Genomic DNA, 12,350 nt, shown 5'->3' with positions numbered 1-12,350 from the left:
CAGTGCCCTACTCCCCTAAAATACCTACATGTAGCAGATGATTGGTTTTACAGGGACTCCTCCCCTAAGGAAACAAATGTACGTGTATGATCATACAATCCCCTCTTCATACTGGTATTTTCATCGTAATTCATGGTTGCATACCGGTATGCAGAACCCAGGCCAGTAGACCTTTTTGAAAAGAATATATGTTTTTCCTACAATAAGATAAACTATCATACGCTATTTTACGATCGGATTATATTGACATCGTACGCGTGACATTATATTCGAGATCTCTAGATTACGGAGAGGAGAAAAAAAGCAACGCCAAACTGCTGGATCCACTGACAAAGCTTAACCTGTAGCGGGGTGGGGAGGGGGTGTTCTCTTCTGTAGGGCAAGAGACATTAATTTGCAAGAAAAAAATGTATAAGGTATTCATATAACATCTGTCTCAACTGGACTGTGGACTAAATGGGGAAAGAATTTGCACATGCAATAGAAAAGTGGACATGCATGTAATTCATATACATGTACAAAATTCTTCGATAAGGTCTTCAAAGTGGCACATTAATTTGATCAGGCTACAAGACCACAAATTGAGAACAGACTTATAAGTAAAAAAAAAAATTCAAATGAATATAACTTCTTAATTAAATAATTTAGATTCATCAATCAATTTTTAAAACTCTTTTCTGAAATAAAACTCAATAAAAAGTTAAGTTGAATTTTCAGTATCATGCAGACAACAAGTAGCTATACAAAGAACTGAATTTCAAATGATTGAGCTTGATTTTTTCAAATCCCCCCCCCCCCCAAAGAAAGGGGGGAAAAGAACTGACTAGGAAAAGGTTTCAGGAAGAACAGTAAATTATATGGATCTATATTTTAACTGAATTAAACACGTTGTGCAGGTCATGGTTCTTGTGATGGGGGTGGGGGTATTTCTATTTCTTAAAAAGGTCATATGGCATTGCTCTTTCACTGACTTTTAACAGTATATTTAATTTTGCTTCATTTTCTTATCTTGAAGTGGAAAAAATTCAAGTCACATATTTGAGAGAACAAGGCTATTTTATTCTTATTGCAAAGCATTATATATCATTCTCAGTATTTATTAATCAATATTTCAGTCATGCAATTTTTTGCCAAGTGCAAAAAGATCCATATTAATTTGATCTCGGGTGAATCACAAGGCATTTGTGACTTTTTTTCTCTTTTCTATCAAGTTTTAATTCTTTATCGTGGTATTTAACCCAAATATACTTCATAAAAAAATAACGTGTCTCTCTCAACTGGTGCCTTCATTTACTTCTTTAAAATTAATGAATAATTCAAATTTTCGAATAAACATAATAAAGGGAGTTTCCAGAATGAAGTTTTCCTCCAAGAGGCAGATTTCACATATTTTTCTCTTCTATGGTGCTCTGATGCACAGGCACCTGACGTTACTTATTTTTCTTTTAATAAAAAATACACCCCTTCCTAATAATAAACGGTAGGAGTATATATTTTTTTATTAAAAGAAAAATAAGTAACGTCAGGTGCCTGTGGCTCTGATGCAATATTTTTAATGACACGTTGCATTTATGAACAAATATCGCCGTTCTATTCGTTTCGGTGCAATGATGTTATCTGTAATCGCAAATATACATTGATCCTTACATTCGGAATCCTTCGGAATTGTACATCTAGATGGCAGAATGACAACAATTCCTGGCGTCATGTCGAAGAATCTGTTCATGAATGACTTCTTCTTTTTATTTAAAATTGTTTGATTGAAAATATGTCGGAAGATGTAGATGTTGATATCAGGGAACAAGTTTTCCACAACGCTGTTCGGGAATATATCGTAAGTAACATTGTTGATTTGTAAACATACAACTCGGGCATTATCGTTTGCTTTACCTGTACACACTTAAATACATGCTAGTCTTGTAGATTTCTGTAGTTTTTAGAGCGTGGTAAAAATTCAAAGTATGTCAGTTATTCAGTATTAGTGTCATTGGTACACGATATTTATTAAGACTATCCTAAATAGTCAATAATTTTTGGAAATGTATAGATTTCTATTTGGTTGACGTTTAAAAATTTTGGACAACCTCCAAAACCTTGCCCTATTCAGTGATAGCAGATACAAGTTTTATTGAATTACATATCTGAAAAAAAAAATCTGACCGAGTCGAACACCTGTATTTGTCACTAACTTTTTGATAACCTGGTCATGAAATTATCACTACTGTGTAAATTGACTTTAGTGAAGAGGGATATAAATAATTGATTAAGATGACTGTTAATATGAAATGTTACACACCTGGTTCTAAGTGATTGTAACTGTTGTAGCCTAAATACTTTACAGAAATGTCATTGTCAAACTAGGGATCTAATATAGGTTCATGGTCAAGCAAATTTAATGTCCTTATTTCGGATTTCTCGATTTACTTCTTTCATCATGTTCATAAGTACTTGCAGATATTTATGATCAAAATTTGCAATTATCCTTATCCCGAACCCAATTTAAATATTAAGCATCTTCCAAAGATTGAAGTGTTTATCTTTCACTTCCCCTAGTTTACAGTGTACTTTAATTTGCCTTCTTCAGTTCTTGAACACCATAGACTGAGAACCAAGTAGATTAATAAAATTGCTCTTCTGTCGTCTTTATGTAAGTTTGTCTTAATATCACTATATCAGTATATGTAGGAATAATAAATGCTGTAGATTTTAAGTGAAAATTCTGGTTCCTTGAATTTAAGCTGACGATGTGTGTGTCCCAAATTATTTTAATACATGTCATTTTCAACCATGTTTAAAGGTTTGGGCCATGGATATAAGCTTGGGTAGCTCAGTCGGTAGAGAACCTGACTAGTGAAGGAGGGGTCCCGAGTTTGATTCCTGGTCAGCCATACATTTTCTCCTATTCCTGTTACACTTGTATGCTAACAATAATAAGTCCCCTTGAGTGTCCACTGCATTAAAGGTTTCGGTCCTATAACACACCTGGCCGTGCCGACAAATTGAATACCGCGCGTTAGTGCGGTATGATAAATTTGTCGGCACGGCCAGGTGTGTTATAGGACCGAAGACAGACAAAAATATGAATTCAATGCTTATATTTACATTCTCTAATTTTCCTTCTTCATAATTGCTTATTTCGTTAACCTTGAATGTGAATTTAACGCCTTTCAAAACTGACACGGTTAATAGACGTAAGAGCCGTTTGTGACATCAGATGACGTTTGCAAAGTTAAATAACGCAAACAAACATTGTGAGGAAAAAAAGTGACAAATTAATTTTAAACGCACATTTATAGTATTTTTACGTTAATTTAACAGGATTATAGTTTTTAATTAAATTGAGTCAAAATATTGTACATTTTGGTGTTCCCAGATTATAGAAAAAATGCATATACAATGTAGTTCCTACTGTGTATTCTAACGCGAGGTGACAAGGTTTCGCGTGTGTTATAGAAATTTGAATGTCGTGGATTTCTAATGAATTTCATAAGGAAAAATACACGGAATGTAAATATTGCATGTTAAAAGTACATACATGTGTATTAATTATGTAATGCATCATTTTATAGTTGTATACAGAAGGTTGTAGGTCACAGAAGTTTAACTATGATACGTACACTAGGCTTTGTTTGTTTAGGCTGTATCCTGGAAAATGAAATTTAAATTTAATTTAGTAAAATATGTTTTAAAAGGAGGCCATGTTAGTACATGTATGATAATAGGTATAGGTATCTACACTTCTAACAAAGCTTGAGAATGTCATACATTTAAGTAAATTAGAAATATTGGGTTTAGATTTTCATAATTTATAATGGCCTTAGGAAAAGTAAATTTAAGATTAATGAAACTTGTAATTTTATACTAGATGTTGAATTCAAGGAAATTGAAAATTTAAGGGGGCCGACTATAGTTTCCATTGCGCAATATTTCGCGCATCATAGTAAAATGAAGCGTATTTGCTGTTTTAATGCAACTTTTTTCGCTTAATTATTAAAATTAAACAAAATTAAGAAATTATAGGTATAAAAATGTAATTACAATTTGACATAACTGATTTTTTAACCGATTTTGCAATTGATAGGTAGGTTGACGTCGTTGCAGTGTGTTTTTGACGTTATGATAATCTGTAGCTCTTAAAGAAAGGGGTAATAAAAATATCATTAAAGAAAAAGTAATAAACATACGCTCTTGAAATTTAAAACATAGAAATTTGAGAATATTTCCAATATTTTTATTATGTTTTCATGTGAATCCATTGTGTACGTCATATTTTGTAATACTCTATAAAAATAGTAAAATTTGCTAATTTTTTTGCATTTTGAGATGCCCCCTCTGGTAACAAGACGGTAGAATTTTGTGTTTCTTACATATATTGTATAATATATTATTACTCATCAAATATTATAGTTTGAACAAAATGTCTATTGTAGTATTTGTATAATTTGCTTTAAAGAGCTAAAAATTGGCATTTTCCTATATAATCCTATAGTAAATGTACCCGTATTTTGAGACAGTCCCTCAGAAATACCTGGACGGTATGCATGTACACTGAAGTTAATGTAAGTTATATATGGTATACACTTGAAGAGTTTCGCTATTGTAGTTTTCACACAATAAAACTATAGTCGGCCCCCTTAATGGAATTAAATGTTTATTGTACTGAAACTAAAACCTTGTATGATCTGTTTAATATATTTTTTTGTACTGATGTTATAAAAAACTCTCAGCTACAATGTCTGGTGGAAAACAGCTTAGTTTGCTTAATGTTTTAAACCTGAAGAACCCATCTTATGCACTAGTGTCTTGTACTTTAAACTTTCCCCAACATGAATAACTGTCTTGATTGGAGTGGAAGAGTTCAGTGTACTGGGACAAAAACATGTTGACAATGTTTACAACAGGTCAACCCCAGTGTGGGATTTCTTTGTGTGACATGCAGTCTGACAGATGCAAACAAATTGGTCAAGTGCTCATTTGGGTTTTGCCCTACATTAGATATCAAACCTTGTGATGTGTATATTTAAATTGTACAGTGATAAGTCGATGTTCATGAATTAAAATACCTCTCTTGTAGGATAATGTGGAATTTAATTATACTATGATTATCACCTGTAAGATAACTGTGTATCCTGTGTTATATTTTGGGACCATTTCACTACATTGTAACACAGAGTTAAATTTTACAAATGAAAAAAGGTAAACTGGAATTTCCCTTTAGCATTTCACAACAAAGTCCAGCTGATAACACAATTGATTCTGATTTGAAGGTGGGAGGGGACTAACATCTTTGTTTTCTTTTTGATTATGAGATTTGATTTCACAGCTATAAAATTATCAATTTTGTTTTTAGAGAATGCAGCATTGCTACAATATGTAGTGAATTTGTTAGTGATAAGGCATATTGGATGTTCAAGTAATTTTTAATTGAAAGAGTGAAGGGGTATAAATCAGGAGGGATGGGGTGGGGCTGAAAATCTGAATGAAATTTGACACATGAATTAGTCATAATGACCTGGCCCTGGGATCATGAAACATCTTAAGCTTAAATCAAAATCTTCATGCTGTATTTAAATTTTGTAGAAGGCAAACAGATCAAAATTGAAATGTGTTTCAATTTTGATTTATAATATATTGTATATTACAAATTTTCAGATCAATTCAATAATTAATAAACATTTTACAGGTGTTTGAAAACTTGACTTAAGTCTAAGTCTGTTTCATGGTCCTTGGGCCTGGTACCTGTTGTAGTTTATGTCCCTGGGGGTAAAACATAATATATATATTTTTTTCCTGATCTGTTGGGCCATAAAAGCTCAGCATTGATGGTCAAATATGCCATATACCTCTTTTGTAATTTTCAGATATGTCTGCTGTTGTTTATTTTCCTGTATGTGAGTTCCTATGTGACAGTGAGACATTTCAAAACAGCCGACTCCGAAGATATCTCATCAGCAGGTGTGTTAATTACTCTAGTCATTACTAACTGTTTACCCATTAATTACAGGGCAGGCATACCACATTATCCTCAGTATGTAGTGTATCCGAAGTGTGTGGTATATCAGTTCTGGCAATAATGTGGATGTAATTTACCATAAGCCCCAACATTTTTACATTGTTAATTATAAGTAGCAGATAGTTTTATATAATATGAAATCTTAATTTGGTGAGCACAATTTGCCCAATTTCCTCGACTTGAATTAAATCTAATGGGGGAAATATGATGTAAAGATAAAATATGAACACTGATGAGATGCTAACATTTCTGTAGTCACCAATAGAAGGAAGTTTGTCAGAGGTCCAGGAAATGGTAAATGTAATCACAGATTCCTCTTGTGTATGTTTATCTGTGTCATGTGTAATATTGCACTTCTCAAAGGCAGGTCACAGTTTGTAGGTTCATAAATTGTTTTAATGTTATGGCTAAGATCTCTGCACTTTTTGTTGATTTCTGCATCACTTTGATTTACTCACAAATTTTGGAAAAATCTTTAGGACTTGAAAAATCTTTTCATATATCTTTTTAAAATAAGCACACACACCAAGCTCCTTTTGTTTATTTCTCTTCGATTTGTATTTATGGTTTTCTGAAGGTCTGGCCAAATCTTTTCCACATTTGGTTTTATCTATAAAATTTGTAATTTTAAACACGTTTAAATTGGCAGCACAAGAGAAATTCACTTTGGATCACAATGACATTATACTCTCTATCCTTCTACCAGCATCAAACTACATAACTGTATTGAGATTATTATCTGGAAGCTTATTAATTATTAAATGATATTTTATGTTAAAAACATGTGTACAGTGTTAATAAACTTAATTATGATCTCTGTTTTCAGGGGAGGAGGATGCAGTGGTATACAGAATTGCGTGAGTAATTTTTATTTCATAAAAAATTGTACAACATATGTTTTATGTACAAAGCTTTGCACCTCTTAAGCTCACTTGACAAGGATCAATGGCATACTGGAAGTAAACAATAGCAGATGTCAAAACCTATTCTGTATGTCATCAATACATAAAAAGAATGTACATAAATACTGGGCACTATTTATCAATACAACAATAATACAAGTATTCTAGATCAGAACTTAATATAGCCCGCTGATTATGAACAATCAGCAATTTATTTTTATCAGATCTATTTTCAGTTGATTTCTGTTTGTTACAGACTCAGTGGATGCATGTGTACTTTCGTGAATCCTCTTGGTCTTTGTGGGGCCATTTTAACACTCCTCCCTCTAGTATATGTGATCTGTTTTTGTCAGATCTATATTTTATTCTTCTTTATTGACAGATTGTGGATGTGTACTTCACCCTCTCAGTGTCGAGGGTGGGTGGGGGGCTCTCCACCTTCCTTTACAATCAGTGATTTTATTTTTTGTCCAATCTATATTTCATTCCTGTTTTTCGTTACAGACTGTGGATGTGTACTTTCACCCTCTCGGTGTCTGTGGGGGCGACTCTCCTCCTCCCGGTGTCTATCGTGTCCAATGAAGTCCTCCTGTCTTACCCCAACAGTTACTACGTACAGTGGCTCAACTCCTCCCTCATCATTGGTAATCTGAAAATATTGTCATAAACCAGCATAAAATTATATTGATATGCATGTACCATAATGTTAATCTTGAATGATCTCAGTTAAGTTGATGTATCTTTACCAAGTCAGCTGAAATCATATGTATTTCCATACAAATACACTTAGTGACTTTAATATATATGTGTATTATGTATTTTAGGTTTCTGGAACAACATATTTCTGATCTCCAACCTGTCGCTCTTCTTTTTTATGCCATTTGCCTACTTCTTCACCGAGTCTGAAGGATTTGTAGGGGTCAGAAAGGTAATGGTGCATTCTATAAAGATTGTAACAGAATATATTGAACAATAACGGTTTAAGAAATATGATTTTTGACACATAAAATGTTACAATTGCAGATTTATTTACTTTTTGATCATAGGGTATTTTTGAAGCTAATGTTATTTCAGATGATGATATTGTTAAAGTTTTGTATACTTGTAACTATATATATTTTTTTCTGATGACAGGGTATCTGGTCGCGTGTGTACGAGGCCTTTATTGTGCTGATATTAGTCAGTATCCTCGTTATCGGGCTGGCCTGGGTAGCCTCTGCAATATTTGACGGCAACAAACACAGTCAAGAAACTCTCTTTGGTAAGAATGCATTAACCTAAGATTGAAACGATGACATAAGTAGTTTAGGTTACCACTGATTTTGTGTTGCCTGCATGATGGATGCGGAAGTTGTTTGTTTATTGTGTCCAATGCATCTAAATGGAGCCACATTTTAATACAATCTGTCTTTCTCTTGTCATTATACAACATGAAGGAAATTTTTATGACAATGAGACAAAAAGAAAACACCAGTTGTTTCTAGTAACACAGTAGTATGCTGTAAATTATATTTTAAGTTTATAAATACATGTAGTTTGATGGTTGACTTATAGACATAGATATATTTGTTAAACTAACATGCCTTGTCATATTTAACTTCCTTATATTATGTACAATTCTCTGTTTTCCTTGAACTTTCAGTAACCCATGGCATTCTCGACGTTACATAATTAGTGTCTGAAATTTACACAGCATTTCATTTACTTTTGAAATATACATGGGATAGAAATTTGGGTGAATGTCAACGAGTGTAGCAAGGATCCAATGATAGCATTTCGTACAGCAAAGAGGTGGGGCTCAAGTTGTCTCATCGTTGTCAACAACAATTTAAAGTTGTTGATGTTATTAATTTCTTAACCAATGAGAATCCATGTCGCCATTTGAGAGACGCTAATTACGTAGCGTCGAGAATGCCATGCCTTACTAAAAGTCCAACAAGGATGACAGAGAATTGTTCTAATGTACAAGGAGGAGATTTGCTATAATTAGGTCAAACCATGTTACTTTCATTGACTTGTAACTATATTGATATCTACCCTTGTTACACTTACAAATATTTGGTCCTATTATTAAATTGTTATCTACCTTTGTTACAGATATCTGGCCCTGTTATTTAATTGATATCTACTTTTGTTACAGATATCTGGTCCTGTTATTTAATTGATATCTACCTTTGTTACAGATATCTGGTCCTGCTTTAAATTGATATCTACTTTTGTTACAGATATCTGGTCCTGTTATTTAATTGATGTCTACCCTTGTTACAGATATCTGGTCCTCCTATTAAATTGATATCTACCCTTGTTACAGATATCTGGTCCTGTTATTAAATTGATATCTACCTTTGTTACAGATATCTGGTCCTATTATCTTCCATACCTGTACTCCTGTGTTTCCTTCCTTGGAGGTGTAATCCTTTTGTGTAAGTAGTGAGGCAATAGTTAATCTATAAATATATTCGATTTCATTTTTTAGGGCTTTACAACAAAGTTTTTCCAATCCAAACCTCTTGTTTTGTTCTTATACTTTTTACTCTCCATTTTTTTCAGTGTGTGCCCCAGTTGGATTTGCTAGAATGTTCACAGTGATGGGGGAACTCATTGTCAAACCAAAGGTCAGGAAAGTCCCAGAAATAATGTTGTGAAGAACTTCAATATTCAGGTATATAAAAAGAAAATAGACATTTGTGCTTGATAGTGATATAAGAGCATTTTTGATTCCAGTTCTTTCAAGACGTGGAGAAGGAGCTTGTCCTTGTTCGTTTAACAGAGACTGATTTGAGACGGAGACTGACCTTTACCAAAAGTAATAAATGTAAGACATTTAAGTTTATATGGTTACATGTAGTGTAAGTGTTTTAGTGAAGATTTACTTGTTTGCTTCTAATTCAGCTTTTTTTCCAGATGTACATCAATAATGGAGAATAAGTTGTTCAGATATAGTCACAATTCATGTACATATACTGTAATGTATTACTGGATTTGTGAAAACACAGCAAGAAGTGATTTTTTTGCCCTAAGAATTGAGATCTGAATTTTTTTGTCACAGACAAAGCTGTACCTGATAGACTGGCTAATGGACATTTGTCTACAGAAGAACTGATAGAACAGTTAGAGAGCAACCAAGAAACACTGAAAGAACTAGGTAAACTAATGTACAAGCTTAATAGGGCTTTACTTTTTGAATGAAATTTCAATGCGTTGTACAAATTGCAAAATAATAGCAATAAATATATTTATAACATCAGATATTGGAGTACTCTTTTGAAATACTGTCAACATGTAATATCATTTTCTTTCAGAGAAGAGAAATAAGACGTCCATATTGTGGAGGAATTTGTGTTATCCCCTTGTTATGTTATTTTTGTTGGCTTTGACAGTAAGTACACAAAATGACTTTATCTTAAACATGTTGAGTAAAAGCTTATATACATGTATGTTTATTTACAAGTTTTGAGACATGCGTGTACCAGCAGATTACCTATTTTATCCCAGACTGGAGCATGATTTGATCTCTATGATACAGAGTTACATTGTTTTCCAGGTATTGTGTGTGTTGATGGTTGTCCATAACTTTCTGTTGTTACTCGTTGGTATCAAAGCTTTACCGGTGGGAGCCAAGGTAAATGATGTTACATAAAAAGGGCTTATAAAAAGCAATATCTACTGTTCAATTCATTTAAGTTTAATGCTTCATTATAATAAAATATTGTGGAAATTAAACTTTGGCGTCCATTTACATTTGAGTCCTTCCTTTTTTTGCTGTAAAGCACAAGTGACCTTTTAAGTTAAAAATTTGTCCATCGTTTGTTGTTGCTGATTGTAAACTTTTAACATTTTCAACTTTTTCTCCAAAACCACTGGATCAGTTTCAGCCAATCTTGGCACAAAGTGTTCTGGATAAATTGATAATATTTTGTACTTTATACATGTATATATTTTGTTTTCCTTTCAGGAAACAGTCCTAGGAATGGCTTCTCTTTCTGCTTTAGGATCTTTTGGAGCAGCTTTAGAAATTGTTTTTATTTTGTATCCTTCATTATTCATAATACTGTGCATTGGTATTAAATGTGATTTACTGTTAAAAAGTTATGATAACAAAACGGGTTTTTATATTCATAGCTCTATTGACAGTTCCTTAACTCCATTTAGATATGTTATGTTAGCATCTGTATTAGGATTGTACAGTCTACCAGTATTTCGCAATCTTCGCCCAGTTCCACATGAAACGTCGATGGTCAAGGTCATTGGAAACTGCACTGTCCTGCTCATCCTTAGTTCAGCATTACCTGTTATGTCAAGGACATTAGGTCAGATTTACAAGTCTTCAATTTCATGTTTTACAAAAATTGTGAATTTATCAGGTAAAGTTATGGAGTGTAAAATCCAATCAAATAGTTGTGCAGTGTTAAATTTAAATTTTGCATTACTGTCTGTCAGATGTCAACAACAAAACATACAATAGAATATAAATGATTTTAAAATTCTGTGTTTTCAGGTTTAACCAATTTTGACTTGATTGGTAACTTTGGAAGTATGGACTGGTTGGGAAACTTTTACATCATCATGTTGTGTAATATTGTCTTTGCTGGTCTGACTACATTGTGCTTAGTCACCAAATTCACTAAAGCGGTGAGGACAGAGATTTACGATAGGATGAAAGAATTTTTTATCCGGGAGCAAGGGGCACCTGGTCGCACGCATTCCTTTATAGCCAATGGGGATATCAGCTCAAAGGAGGATTAGGGAACTACTGTTTCTATGGTAATCAGTGATCACCATGGAAAACTTAGCTTAGAAACAATTGTCCAATTCATCAACTGTGATACATGTAAATATGTGTAAGCTTTGAATGTAGGTGTGATTAATGTGTTTGAAGAAGATATCCTACTACATATGCTAGGTATATGTACCTTACTTAACTTAAACCACCAATCTGTGTTATGCAAGAAAAATATTTCAAATTTTCACTTCTTAAAATTGAATCCATGCCTCGTGGAACTCCAGTAAATTCTTTTTTTATATCATTTTATTTCCCAATTTTTATGTCTGCTCAACATTTTACATAAATGATGCATTCTGCAAATTGCTCATGATATATTGAGGATTAAAGTTGCAAGTTTCCATACAGTAATGATGAGAGATTAAGACTAGGAATCCCCCCTCCACACTCCAGTTTTGAGTTGCTGGGGGACCCATTAAAAAATGCATTATATACCGTAAATCTGGAAATTTTTGCTATAGATAAATTTTTAGCAAATTTGCGAGTTCACTGCTTTCACAAAAATATTTTTCTTAAAAATAAATTTCCAATATGAAAATGTAAACAAAGCAGTGGTAATTCGCAAAATTTTGAAACGTAAAAATTAATCAACACCATTTTGACCCGAATTCGCAAAATAAAATCGACGTAAAAATTTCCAGATTTACGGTAT

The 12,350-nt window shown here is 33.0% G+C and overlaps 1 protein-coding gene across 1 annotated transcript; it reads left to right on the top strand.

The window, feature by feature from the left end:
* Positions 1 to 1,647: 1,647 nt before the first annotated feature.
* Positions 1,648 to 11,686, top strand: LOC134242201 (protein LMBR1L-like). The gene is made up of 15 exons (XM_062724278.1): positions 1,648 to 1,834; positions 5,862 to 5,955; positions 6,840 to 6,870; positions 7,420 to 7,559; positions 7,740 to 7,843; positions 8,050 to 8,176; positions 9,270 to 9,338; positions 9,466 to 9,530; positions 9,640 to 9,730; positions 9,965 to 10,060; positions 10,218 to 10,294; positions 10,460 to 10,537; positions 10,871 to 10,944; positions 11,068 to 11,225; positions 11,414 to 11,686. Exons 1-15 carry the CDS (start codon positions 1,769 to 1,771, stop codon positions 11,659 to 11,661), a joined length of 1,518 nt encoding a protein of 505 aa, XP_062580262.1. The 5' UTR covers positions 1,648 to 1,768; the 3' UTR covers positions 11,662 to 11,686.
* The last annotated feature ends 664 nt before the right edge of the window (positions 11,687 to 12,350 follow it).

Source organism: Saccostrea cucullata, unplaced genomic scaffold, assembly GCF_032062105.1.
Source record: "Saccostrea cucullata isolate Sc308-1 unplaced genomic scaffold, CSIRO_AGI_Scuc_v1 ctg489, whole genome shotgun sequence".
NCBI classification, from domain to species: domain Eukaryota; kingdom Metazoa; phylum Mollusca; class Bivalvia; order Ostreida; family Ostreidae; genus Saccostrea; species Saccostrea cuccullata.
The sequence above is the reverse complement of the archived record's forward strand: the minus strand, read 5'-3'. Positions and strand labels throughout refer to the sequence as shown.